This window comes from Callospermophilus lateralis, chromosome 4 (genome assembly GCF_048772815.1).
Source record: "Callospermophilus lateralis isolate mCalLat2 chromosome 4, mCalLat2.hap1, whole genome shotgun sequence".
Lineage (NCBI taxonomy): Eukaryota > Metazoa > Chordata > Mammalia > Rodentia > Sciuridae > Callospermophilus > Callospermophilus lateralis.
Window position 1 is genome coordinate 10,075,947 of NC_135308.1, and position 14,083 is coordinate 10,090,029.

The 14,083-nt window shown below is 47.4% G+C and overlaps 1 protein-coding gene across 8 annotated transcripts in view; it reads left to right on the top strand.

Annotated features, from left to right (window-relative positions):
- Positions 1 to 3,463: 3,463 nt before the first annotated feature.
- The window catches only part of Adra1a (adrenoceptor alpha 1A), a 103,411-nt gene continuing 92,791 nt past the window's right edge, over positions 3,464 to 14,083 (top strand). For 6 of the 8 annotated variants that reach the window (XR_013091165.1, XR_013091166.1, XM_076853542.1 and 3 more), the window contains exon 1: positions 4,911 to 6,621. Coding sequence is in view for 6 of the 8 variants with exons in the window: in XM_076853542.1 (XP_076709657.1) it covers positions 5,739 to 6,621 (883 nt within the window). In the remaining 2 variants the exon portion in view is untranslated. Of the gene's footprint in view, positions 3,811 to 4,910; positions 6,622 to 14,083 lie in introns of those variants that run through there. The other 2 variants (XM_076853544.1, XM_076853543.1) reach the window with 2 other exon arrangements.

Below are 14,083 nucleotides of genomic sequence, written 5' to 3' on the forward strand. Positions count from 1 at the left end.
GACCATGCTGTGGGCCCCAGAATCCCCTGCCCCAATGGCCACATAGTCTCTCTCAGGGATTTCATGCCTCTTACTTGGGTCCATCCCTCTGAACAGACAATATCACAAGTTCAAGATCCTCCAAGGCCCAAGGCCAAGGGTCAGGTATCCAGATGTGTGGATCGAGGTATTCAGGGACATTCACATGGTCCCTCAAGATTTCGGTCTAGGGGGCAATGTGAAGGAGGAGCAGTCAGTGGCCAGGGCCAGCTTTCCCAGCTCTGCCATATTGAGTCTTCCTGATTTTACCTTTAGGCCCCAGCATAACACTCAGGCTATTTAGCACATTCTCCAGCTGAATTTACCAGTGTTCATGGGCACCCTGAGTTAGAAATATATTTCATTTTAAATTAACACAGAAACATAGCAGAAAGAAAAAGGGTTAATAAGATTAAAAATAAAGGAGGTAATAAGCAGTATGAGCTGCATTCTTGAGAGATGATTTCATGTAACTCCCTAACAACTATGTGGAGTTTCGTTGTCTCCCTTTCAAAATTAGGAAACTAAGGCTGAAAAGAGCTGTCTGGGTTTTGCCATGGTCTCACAGGAGGGGACAGCATCTTCTTGACACCACAGCCCAATCTCTCTTCACTGAAACTTCCCAGGTTCTAGCTCAGACATCTCCTAGGATGTCCGTGTCAAACACACTTCAGAGAGTAACCAGCAGACAAGAGTTTCCCATGTGTGTGTGTTATGGTTATCAACTGGAAAATTGGTTCTAAAAAGTTCATTTTGCAAAGGCTGATGCTCACAGGCTGGAGAGCAGATTTAGAAGATCTGTGATGGCATAACTTTGGAGAGTTGGAAGATCGGGAGTTTCAAAAACCTTTGCAGATGTTCACCTTGCAGAGCTGAGAAAGTGTCAGGTTTTTTTTTTTTTTTCTTGCAAATAATGCAACTTTCCTTATCCACCATGGAACAGATCTTAATAGATGATGGACATTTGTGGCATGAAGTTAGTGAATATTAAACTAAACAATGTATGTCCCTTGGGTGTGTGGGATTTCTGAAGAAGAGACTTTATGCACATATTTAAGAGTAGCAGGAAATTATAGAGCAGCCTCCTCTACCTGAGGGGACTGAATCCCAGAGGGAGCTGGTGACTTAGCCAAGAGAATGAGTAAGGGCTAGAAAGGACAGTCTCTTTCCACTCCTCCAGGGTGCTCCTTCTATAGCCTAAAATCCAGCTGATGGCTGACTAAACCATGTGTGTATATATTTTTAAAATAATGCTGAAGTCCAATTAAATGTGGTTGGTGTGGATACTACACCTATAGATGTGGATGTGAGGAGACTATGTACAAAAGAAAAGAACATTTAACTATTAGGTCTTCAATGACAAATGCTCCCCACCCTGAGCCTTCCAGGAGCATTCCTCTGAATCATTCAAGGTTGATTGCTATAAGAGCTTTCAAACCCTTATCTCACTAGGAAAAGGTCTTAATGTTGATAAATTTAAGTACATACCACTGCTTTGTTGTTAGGTTTATGGGAACCTTGTAAATACTTTAAGAATGCTTTGCTTTGTGTGAATCCATAAAAATGAAAGAATATTACCTAGGAGGGAGGAATTGAAGTAGGAAAAAAAATCTTATTTCTTTTTAATATTCTGAAATACACGTGGCTTTATTCAACCATAAGGTAAACACAGCATGGAATTTATCAGGAAAAAAAAGTCGAAGATTGGTCGTGCAGCTTTTCATATTTCAGATATTAATGAATCAAAGAGAAGTAAAATTTCTATCTATCTAAAGATATTAGATGACTGATATTTAAGAACATTTCTATATTCTCACTTTATTTTACATTCCTGGAAATGTAGTTTTTCTATACTTTTTATTGGTACATTATAGTTGTACAAACTGGTGGGATTGTTATGTATTCGTTCTCAACCCTTCTCCCTCCCCTGGTCCCTTTATCTACTGATCTCCCTTTGATTTTCATGAAATGCCCCCCTTCCTTTTCCTTTTTCCTCTCTAGCTTCCACATATGAGAGAAAACATACAGCCCTTGACTTTCTGAGTATGAGCTTATTTTGATGAACATAATGTTCTCAAGTTCTATCCATTTTCCTGCAAATGACATCATTTCATTCTTCTTTATATACCATGCTTTCTATCTATTCATCCGCTGACAAACACCTAGGCTGGTCCCATAGTTTGTCTATTATGAATTTTGCTGCTGTAAACACGGGTATGCATTTATCACTGCAGTATGATGATTTTAACTCTTTAGGATAAATACAGGGGAGTGGTATAGCTGGGTCGTATGGTGGTTCCCTGCCTAGTCTTTTGAAAACTCTTCACACTGATTTCCAAAGCTCTCTTAATTAATTTACAATCTCATCAACAGTGTAAAAGTATTCCTTTTTCTCCGCATCCTCTCCAGCATTTACTATTATTTGTATTTTTAATTTTTATTTGTTCTTTCTAGTAATATATGATAGTAGAATCCATTTTGATATATTTATACAAGCATATATTCTAATTAGGAACACAGCCTTGTTGGGATGATGCTGAGACATGCCTGCCATTCTGACTGGAGATGAAATCTCAGTGTATATGGCTTTTACTTTGCATTTCCCTAATTGCTAAAGATGTTGAGCGTTTTTTCATATATTTGTTGGCCATTTGTATTTCTTTTGTGTCTGCTTAGTTTATTTGCCCAGTTATTGATTGGGCTATTTGGGGGGGGGGGCATTAAGTTTTTTGAGTTCTTTATATATTCAGGATATTATTCCTCTGTCAGAAAAGTAGCTAGCAAAGATTTTCTCCCATCCTGTAAGTTCTCTCTTCACATTCTTAATTGTTTCATTGACTGGGTAGAGGCTTTTTAATTTTTTTGCCATCCCATTTACTAACTCTTGACATTATCCTGGAAATATCATTTTATCACAATAAAATCTATGGAATCTTATCTGATTTTACTTATTTTTTTAAAAATCTACAAATAACATAATTTACCTGTGTATTTGGTACAACAACATGCTTGTTGATTTTAACAACCCTAGGCCACATGTTAAATTAAGCTGTTCAAAGTAACTTTTCTAGGGATTTCTGTGAACACATCATATACACAGTAATATCTAGCAAAGGTATTTCAAATAACTTCCCCTACACACACACACACACACACACACACACAAATGCTTTCTTCTTCTTCTTCTTCTTCTTCTTCTTCTTCTTCTTCTTCTTCTTCTTCTTCTTCTTCTTCTTCTTCTTCTTCTTCTTCTTCTTCTTCTTCTTCTTCTTCTTCTTCTTCTTCTTCTTCTTCTTTTTTTTTTTTTTTTTTTTTTTTCAGCTGAAACCCAATCCATTCTAGTCAGGAAAGAAACTACCGCTGACCTCACTTGTGCCCGCTGCGGCAGAGCAATACGGTAACTGCAGGAGATTACGGTACTAGCTGGGCTACAGCCTGTGTTACGTCAGCGAGAGAGCTGCAAAGTTCCTTGCCGGTTCTTCTCTGGTGTCGAGGGGCTGAATATTGAAAGGGTGATTGTGGAGTTGTTGGTGACTGTCGGGTTTTTTTTTCTTTTTACTATTATTATATTATTTCCACTTTATTTTTAAATATCCAGGTATAGCGGTAACCAAGGAATTTGAAGGCATCGGTGGTAGAGGGGTGAGTCAGCGGGTGGAAGAGGACTAGGATTTGGTTCCTCGGAGAGACGGTCCCCTCTTCCCACGCCAAAGAGGCGGCAGGCGGCTCCGGGAACTGAAGCCCGCCCGCTCCTCCCCAGCGCGGGCGCCGGCGCTGGGCACCGCACTTCAGGTGAGTGCGCGGCGGCAGCCGGTGCAGGCATGCGGCAGGGCCTGCAGGTGGGTCGGAATCCCCTCCACCCCAAAGCTCCCGCTGTTGTCGCCCGATCTACGCCAGCACCGCTCCCACCCGGTTTCCCTCCGGTATTCTGGGAAGTTATCCTCTAGTTAACAAGTGTCTCTGGCCCGCTAGGTATTGCCCCGAAGTAGGAGAGGACGGGTTTCTGCAGTGGCAAGCTTTACTATCACCTGTGACGGCCTGAACTCGCGGTTTTCACGGTCGCCTTTGGCGGGGCTTCCTGCCTCGGAACTCAGCCCCCTAAGGCGAACTGGGCACGTCCCCCCGCCTCGCACTCGCGTCCCAAGTCCCTACGGTCGGCTGGCAGTTATGGAAACCCGGTTTTCTCACGTAGATTACGGTCTCCATCCCAGAAAATCCGAGCGTCCTCTGCCCGCTGGCACGCGGGCTAGATTTTTACGCCTACAAAAATCCGCATTGACTGCCACTTGCAAAGCGCCCCCAGCAGAGTAATGCGCTCCCCACCCCGGTCCCCAGCAGTCCGGGTGTGGCTCCCTACTGGAGCCTCTGGGGCGGGCAGTCCTGCGGCTTGGAAACCCAGCCAGGACCGACCTGACCTGGGTCCCGGTCAGCCCTCGGGATCCGCTCGGTTTTGCTGCGGACCTGGCTCCCGGCTAGCATCCCGCATCCCGGAGTGCAAATTCCTGGGGCGTGAGCGGGAACGAGCGCGCGGCTCTGGCCCTGCGCTTTCCGGGTAGCCGAGGTTCTCTCTCCCAGGCCGCCCCCTCCAGGTGACTGCGTTGCAACCTGTTCAAAAGACTCAGGGGTAGATCCTCTGGATTCCACCGGCTTTGGCTGAGCGCTACGCACGCCAGCCGCAGTCGCGCCTACCGGCTTAGGGATTTTTTTTTTTTTTTTTTTTTCCCGCTGTAGTGGCGCTCTGGGTCCAGTCCCCGGGCACTACAGCTTGGATTGCTGTTGCTGGGGCGGGGGTTGTTCGGGGGTTGGGGCGGGTTGTTGTTTTGTTTGCTCCCTCCTCCCACTTTGGATCTTGAACTTGGCCGGAGGCAGCCAAGCAAAGCTGGAGAGGGCAGGCTCCCGGCTGGGGACTGGGGGAGGAGGAGGGGCGTGCGGTCCACTCCAGTGTCGTCTCTGTTTGGGCCGGGCAAGGCGGCTTCTGGCGGGGCTGCCAACTGGTGTCCGCACTGCCTCGCTCCGCAGGGCGCCTGAATCACGGTCCACCTTTGATCTTTCAGGAGGGCGCAGGAAAAGAAGCACCGACGCGGCCACGGTCTCAGCAAACGTTTCACACCCTCTTCTCCCGGCCTGCGTGCCTAGAAGCTGGAGCTAGCAGGAGCCTACGGTGGGCCGGTAAACCCAAGGATGACTGAGGGCCGCGAGCAAGGACCAGATGCAAACGGCCCCTGTCTTTGAGCATCGACGGCTGATCTCTACTTGCCTGTGGTTTGGGGGAAGAGTGGAGCTGGAATTTTCAATTCCAAATTATGTGCAGAATGCCCAGTTTTCTCCCCACTAGGACGGATCAGACGGTACAGAGAAGAGGACTCTGGTAATTCTGGTTTTGCATTTTGCAAGGTTTCTCCTCGAGCTTTACGCCAAACGTCGGGTAGGGAGGGAGTTGGGGTCCTGGCTGGCGCAGTGAGTGCAGAGGTTCTCGGACAGCCTCGCGCGCCCCTGGCCATGTTGCCTTTACTGCCCTATGACTTAGCGTGGCCCTCCCAGGGTGCCCAGGGCTGGCCGGGGTCGTTCCCCACCCGCGCATTCTCCCTCACCCCCAGCCAAACTCAACTGGCAGGGCTCCGCCGAGGCGAGACCTTTTGACTCCAGCTCCTTCACTCCCGCCTCCGTCCCCGCCCGAGGGTGGCCCTAGAGAGCCGGATCTCGCCGGCCCGGCTGGGACCATGGTGTTTCTCTCCGGAAATGCTTCCGACAGCTCCAACTGCACCCACCCGCCGGCACCAGTGAACATTTCCAAGGCCATTCTGCTCGGGGTGATCTTAGGGGGACTCATCATTTTCGGGGTGCTGGGGAACATCCTAGTGATCCTCTCCGTGGCCTGTCACCGGCATCTGCACTCGGTCACTCACTATTACATCGTCAACCTGGCTGTGGCCGATCTGCTGCTCACCTCCACGGTCCTGCCCTTCTCGGCCATCTTCGAGATCTTGGGCTACTGGGCCTTTGGCAGGGTATTCTGCAATATCTGGGCGGCAGTGGACGTCCTGTGCTGCACTGCGTCCATCATGGGCCTCTGCATCATCTCCATTGACCGCTACATCGGCGTGAGCTACCCGCTGCGCTACCCGACCATCGTCACCCAGAGGAGGGGTGTCAGGGCTCTGCTCTGCGTCTGGGCGCTTTCCCTGGTCATCTCCATCGGGCCCCTGTTTGGCTGGAGGCAGCCGGCCCCCGACGATGAGACGATCTGCCAGATCAACGAGGAGCCCGGCTACGTGCTCTTCTCGGCGCTGGGGTCCTTCTACGTGCCGCTGGCCATCATCCTGGTCATGTACTGCCGGGTCTACGTGGTGGCCAAGAGGGAGAGCAGGGGCCTCAAGTCCGGCCTCAAGACCGACAAGTCGGACTCGGAGCAAGTGACGCTTCGCATACACCGGAAAAATGTCGCGGCCGGAGGCGGCGGAATGAGCAGCGCCAAGAACAAGACGCACTTTTCGGTGAGGCTCCTCAAGTTTTCCCGGGAGAAGAAAGCGGCCAAAACGCTGGGCATCGTGGTCGGCTGCTTCGTGCTCTGCTGGCTGCCCTTCTTCCTGGTGATGCCCATCGGTAAGTGTTCTGGACGCCTGGGCGCGGGGTTCAGTGGCCTTCACCCTCTTCCTCCTCTGGACCCAAGATCACAGTCCCTAGGGGAAGAGGGGTCTGCGTCTCTGTCAGCCAGGGCATTTGGGAAGGCTTTCTGGTAGAAGCTGAACGTTCATTCTCTCTCTACTCCAATCTCTGGGTCCCAGGGCACTTTTCAGCTACTGTAAAGTGGCTTCCAACCGGTGCAGATTAATTGGTCTCCATAATAAGAATGTCAACTTCCTTAATGCCTTTAAGTATGTGTTTAATTTAAATCTGTCCGCCCTCTTTGGTGTCTGGGAGTCTCCAAGGAGTACTTAGGCTGACTGTCAAGACAGGGAGTGCAAATTCTCTCGGCCTGAAAATAAGCACCATGCTTATTTTAGACAAATGTGCCATTGTATTATTGCATTAGGTTGTTCATAGGGGTTATAATGGTCTGCTTATTATGTTGTATATGTGTGTTAATTTTATTTTCTGGATCAAGTATGAAAGGAAATATGGGAAACTTCTAACAACAAAAATGGTTTTATGTCTAAACCAACTTAAACCTTAAAGAGTGTTTTTCAATAATTGAAAATCGTAACGTTTTCAATAAGTAAATACTTCTACCTTTATTTTGATATTTTATTTTGATAGCAAACATTAAACCAGACACCGCTTATATCCAAAATCATCTGGGAAGTTGGAGATGACATTGTTTGAAAATAACAGCATAATATTTCAAGCCCATTTTTTTTTTTTTGCAGATGATAAATTAGCTATTGTCAAAACTAATTAGCTCATTATAAGTATCACCAAGCTGGTCCACTTGGAATAGTCATCTATCTCTGAAAGGCCTTCAGTGACATCCCAAAATGGTTGTTTGCTATTTTTAGTTGGTGAGTCAAATATAGACCCACACTTTGCTTATCTACTAACTCTAACAAACAGTCATGGTAAAAAATTAATTAAAATTTGTTTCAAGTGCTTTAGAGCCAAGTTTAAATGGCATGGACCTAAAGTATTTAATTTGCACCCTGAGTAAGAGCAGCAGCTATTATTTTTTGAATGCCAACCACATTCCAGATAATTTACCAGACTTTCTATTTCACCAGTCCTTTCAACGTCTATTAACCTGAAATCACAAGTGGGGGCAGGGATTCTTCTGGCTCTAATACCAACGTCACCAGCCACATGTAGCTACTTAAATGTGAGTCAGTGATAAATAATATCAAGATTAAGCACTTCCATCCCACTAGGCATTTTTCAAGTACACAATAGCTACCTGTGGCCAGTGGCTACTGTTTTTGGATAGGAGAGATATAAATTATTTCTATTATCACAGAAATTTTTATCAGACAGGGCTTCTGGAGAGGCCCTTCCTGGTCCACCACCTGGCAATCCATTGTGCCCACCTTGTCATCATTACTTGCTCTGCTCCTGGAAGTGCACCTCGGCTTTGTATTTATGGAAATGACACCCCTTACCTGAGCCACTGCCAGTTTTTCCTACCTTCCCACATCCCACCTCTTCCTGCCTTCTGGATTTCTGCACATTTATTCATGCATTTGCTCAGTCGACAAGTATTTATTGAACACTTATTTTGGATACTTAAGGATGAACAGGACAGAAAAAGCCTCGCCCATGATATTCTTGCATTCTTTGGGAGGAGATAGAAACAAACAAATAAATATACATTTAAAAGTCAAGGATTAACAAACACTATCCAAAGGTTAAGAGAATAAAACAACAGTGAGTGGCAAGGATGACGGTCAGGAAAGTTCTACTGAAGAGGTGATATTTGAGCAGAGCCCTGGCTGATATGAACAGCAAGCCTTACAAAATCTGGGACAGAGAGCTCCCAGGAAAAGGAACAGCAAATACAGGAATGGGAAAGAGCTGGACCTGTTCAAGGAAGAGCACAAGGGCCAGGAGGGCTGGACTAGGGACAGCAAAGGGGAGTTCAAAAAGAGGTTGGGGAATAGGTGAAATCAAAGGCAAGTGGGTCTTCTGACCCAAAGTAAAATTTGCATATTATTCTAATTATGTGGAAAGCCACTGGGGGGGGGGGGCAGTTTAGCAAGTGAGTGGCTAGTCTCATTTTATATTTTTAAAGGATTGTTATTTTGGATGGAGAATGAGATTCGGAGTGGGGCAAGAGGGGATTTAGAGAGACCAAAAGTGGAGGGGAGAGGGGACTGGAGGCCTTAGATTCAGCTGGGGCAGGTGGAGGTGGCCAGGAGCGATCATGTCCAGCACTTACTTCAGAGGTCAAGCTGACAAATCTGGACATAGAGTATGACATAAAGTAATGAGTTATTCAGGATTGTGGCCTGAATAAATAGGTAAATGGTAGCACATTTTACCGAGATTGGAAAGCCTGAGAATGGGAGGGCCTGGTGGAAGTGGGCATTCAGAGCATTAATTTTATATACACTGCTGGGAAATATCCGTTAAACTTCTGAGTGGAGATGCCAGCGAAGCAATAGATATATTAATTTGGAGCTTATAGTAGAAGGCGAGATTAAAATCTGGGACACGCGGAGGTATACAGAGAAGCAGGAGAGCTCTGCCAAAAGAGAGGAACTGAGGAAAAAAAAGAGAAAGGTGAGAAGTGAGCCTGGGGGTCAGGAGAAGGAGGACCAGCCCGCAAAAGCAAAGGAGGAGAGACCCAGGAGACAGCAGGAAAACGGGGAGAGTGCGATGCGTCTGCAGCAGGAAGGAAATGGAATAGTCAGCTGTGTCCCACAGAGCTGCAGGGCCCAGCAAGGGCGGCAGTAAGGACCAGGGATGGGCTCGGCAATGGGAGGTCCTCGGGGATGGAAGGGGTTCCCGGGAGGCTGACAGCTTCCCTGGAAGGATAGCAACTAAAGGCCAACCGTTCTTTCTAGAAGGAATGAGAGATGGAGTGCAGCAGGAAAAAGTGACAGCCCTTTGGAGGTTCCTTCCTAGAGTAGAGCCAGGAAAGGGTGTGCAACTGGAGGCTCCAGAGAGAGTCTCAAAGGCGGCAAATGTGGCATCGCGGTCACATTTCAATGAGAACGATGGACTAGAGGGACTCTCGGGTGACATAGGCCAGTGATAGGATTCTGTGCCCCAGGGAGGTTGGGAAGTGACAGGAAGCCTTGGGGGTGAGCACCAGGTGGATATGGAGGGAGAGAGGAAGGTGTCTCCCGAGTGTTTTCACAGCCTCCATGAAACAAGAAGCAAGATCATGGGCTCAAAGTGAGGCAGTGGCAGTCTGAGGAGCAAAAGGAGATGTGGCCTCTCAGGGAAGGAGAGAAAATAGATTACGGAGATTGAATGACAGGAGGTCCCGAGGGCCAGTGTGGGATTTATGTCATGAACCTAAAGAATCTGCTGTCCCCCCCCCACCCCCCAGTGAGGCAGCCATGGCTAGAGGACGTGACTGCGATAGACGGTGAGTTCCAGGGATCCAGTGAAGAGCAGGTCCCTTCATGGACACGGCCTGGGTCAGATTAGGGAACATGCAGAGTCGGAAGGAACCCCGGGATGACAGGTGACTGGCGTTTGGGGTTGTGCTGGTGACTGGGCTCTGACGGGAAGTGTACACCGTGGCCTGGGTTCTGATGACCCCAGGGGAAGGTAGACTTTCTGGTCTCTCTGCAGACTCCCTCGTGGGTCTGTGTTCTCAGGGTGCTGAGATATTGGGTTACAGGAGAAAAACACAGTTAAAAATCTGACTGGGCTGCTCAGGGGGACAAAGGATCCCTAAGTCTTACCAATCTGGGGTCTGCAACAAGTGAGAGGGAGACCCTTTGGCAGTTTAATAAGTAATGGGCACAGAACTAAAATTAAAGGATGAAGAGAGCACACTTCATCCCCCCGAAGGCCCTGCAGGACAGTTGAGGAGACTCTGTGAATCATTAGCGTAGGTCTGGAAGATGGGCGGTGTTACTACCAGGAGGTAAGGAATAGAGCTGTTATCTGCATCCAGAGGTCACTATAGAAAGTTCCAGAAGTGGTGCCGTTGACTGAGCATGTTCTTAAAGACCATACTACTTCTGTTGGCTATTTGCAAGATGTTATCTGTTTTTATTAACAACCTTAAAGCACATTATTCATGCAAAATGTGGTCAGAAAAAATAAATACGCCATCATGTTATCATACCCAAGGGACGAGAGCTCTTAATAGACAAATGCTCTCTTGGGAAAGAGAGGTTATCAGTCTGCATGAGGCTGCCAGAGAGCAAAGGGATCCGAAACTAACCCAGGGCAGAGAGGAGCGTGGTGACCTGCCTCCCAGCCCAGCTCCTGTGCTGCAGCTGCATGGTCATCTTCGCCTGTTTTATCCCCTTAGCTAGAGCCCACCAGTTCCAGAGACCACGTCCCAAATGGAAAAGTAAGGCCCTGAGATTTAAACCTAAGCTTTCTTTTCCATAAAACAGAGTATCCTATGCAGGCTATCTGCCTCCCGTAGCACCCAGCACAGAGCAAATGTAACGTGTCAATCTTACCAGGATTCATAAGAATCACAGACCACTTCTGACAGATGTCCACATGCAGATGTTTCCAGTAGAGGTGACTATCCTTGGAGGTATGAGAAAGAAAGACAGAAGAAAGGAAGGACTGAGGAGCCCCTTCTATTGAAGACATGGTTAGGAGTCTGAATTCTGGTCATGTTATCTGATGTAAATACAAAAGCCAGCATTATTCTTGGGCCTAAGGAATTGCTCTAAACCAAAGGGAGCAGTGTCAGGTTGCTATGTGGCCCCTGTGGACAGAGAGTATTTGAGAATTCTGATTTTGTAAAAGACAGGAGGCAGTGTAGTCAGTGGTGGGGAGGGAGAATGTCTTCTGGGATGGGAGGTATGAGGAAGGCAGAGCCCATGAGGTGTTTATCCTGCAGAAGAAACCACAGGCAGAGCGTGAATCAGCAAAATTTCATTGAGCATCTACTATGTGCCAAGCACCTAGAGAATCACTGAGGATGATAACAAGAAATCCCTACCTGAATGGGGCTCAAAATTGAAACAATTAAATACCTAGCAGTTTCAGATGGTGAGATATGAATCATGAGAAGGAAGAAGAGCTGGTTACTACAACGACACACAAATTTCCTATAATGTCGCCGATGCCCAAGGTCACCAGGAGTTAACTATTGCTTCACCCCAGGTGCACTGGGTTCTGCCCTCTAAATCTCACAGAAAAGCTTGGCCTCTGAGAGAAAATGATGTGAAGAGAATCTAATAGCCATTAGGATTTAATTTAAGATAAGAAAGCAATTTTTCCAATACTCTTACTATATCACAAAGCATCCCAAAATGTAGGGGTAAAAAGGATCTCGAGGCTCATGATTCCGTGAGCCAGGCATAAATCAGCACCCAGCTTGTCGGGCAGTCAGGACTGGCTGGCACTCACGGTGGCCTCTCTCCCTCCAGTGGACTCAACCAGCTTTCTTATAGGGTGACAGTCCTCTCCAAAGACTGCCAGACCTTTGAAGAGCTGGCCCACGTCTAGCCCAGCATCGTCGTAGCTGCCTCATCCTGCAGTCAGAGCCAGGCACGGGGTCAGCCTCAGTTCCAGGGGAAGAGAAGCCGACCCCTTCTTGATGGGGGAGCAGCAGGTAGATACCCACACTGGGGACGGTCCTGGTCCTGGTGTGGACCATCTTCACGAGGGTGTCAGATAACCTTCTGTTTTCATCCGCCAGTTGTGTGGCGACATCCCCACGTCTGGGCTTGATGCAATGAATTGGCTACTAAAAGACAGGGTTCCTGCCTTCCTGAAGCTTCTGATGTCTAGAGGGAAGAAGAGGGCCACATGACACAATCCCAGACTGTGTACAGTGCCATAAAGGGGCCCAACAGGGTGCCTCAAAAACCTCCACTGGGGCTAAGGGTGGTCCTGCACAGGGAGGGCACAAAGGCTTTCTGGAAAGAAGACCTTTGGGCCAAGATCTGCAGAATGAGCAGGTGTGTGTCGGTTCAGAGGCGGAAAGGGAGGACTCATTGTGCAAAGACTCTGGCAGAGGCGGCCTGAAGCCCGTGGAGATATTCTAGAAGGTTGCGGTGGCCGCAGCTGAGAGACCAGGAGATCACTGGTATCAAAAGGGCCGGAAAGAGAGGCCAGACCACAAGACTTGATAGCCATGTTACAAGTTGTTTACAAGATGACCAGACAGCAGAGAGGACACCATCAAGTTTCTATTTCAAACCATCAAAGTCTCAGTGAGAAGATCATGGCTACACCAGCCAGGAGACCTCGGCCGGGTGAGGGGTGTCCTGCCAAGTGCCATCCGGTTAAAATGCCTGTTTCCCCGGGTTGCCGCAGAGCCCTGGCACGCCCCCTTCTCAGGGCTTTAGGGGTCAGATTTTCGAGAACACGTTTCTCGTGATCACAAGTATTGTAACCGGACTTGGCTTTGAATTAATTTTGGCTATCGCCACCAGAAAAATCTGTTGGTGAAGCTTTACCCCCATGCTACAAGGAACGCGCTGCAGAAGACGCTAACCAGGAGCTCTAACAAGGCTTTGGACAAGAGCCAACTTGCAAAACAGGCCACAGCCAGGGAAGTCCTGAACTTAGTAGTGATCCCTCCTTAGTCACTTAACAAGGAAGTCCTGTTCTGTTGCCTCTTGGCTTCATGGTGAGCAAGGGGACACTTCTCCAAGACATTTCATCTGACAAGTAGTTCCCTCTATTTTAACCTTCCTATTTCCTCGGCCAATTTGACACTTGTGTAGCGGCTTTTCATTTTCAGCCAGGTGTTGCTGTGAACATTTCTTTCTATATTTTTATTAGCCATTTTTATTTCTCCTTTTATGAAATTGCCTGCTTGTGCTTTGGGGCCACTTTTTTATATGGTGATTTTTTACTTTTGTACTTTTTTTTTTTTTACTATAAGTTCATTTTATCCATTGAAGATATTAATCACTTAGTTATCAAAAATGCTGAGTAGCCCATGTTCTGAGGCTCTATTCAGATATGCTGAGGAAATATAGCTTCTTTATTTTGCAAAAACCCACATAACTCTTATAAATTTCCACAGAAACACACACACACACACACACACACACACACAGTGAAATCCAACAGACTCCGTCAGATCTGATCATTTATGCATCGTTTACATTCTCAGTCTCCTTCAGATTACTTGGTGTCATGGTCTACTCTGGCCACTGAATGGCCCATAAAAATCAGAAATGTACTTCAAATCTTTCTGGACCCTGGGAAGTCCAAGATCAAGGCCCTGTTGTCTAGTAAAGAACCACTTTTTAGTTCACAGATAGCACCTTCTAGCTCTGTCCACAGTAAAAGCAACTCTCTGAGGCCTTTTTCCTAATCCCTCCCCAAAGACTGCACCTCCCGATACCATCACATTGACTGTGAAATTATCATTGTATACATTTGGAGGGACGCACACACTCAGACCAGCCTTTCAGAACTGCCCTCTAAGATGTTAACCAGGCCCAAGGGCTTACATAAACTCAGGGTAGTCAGG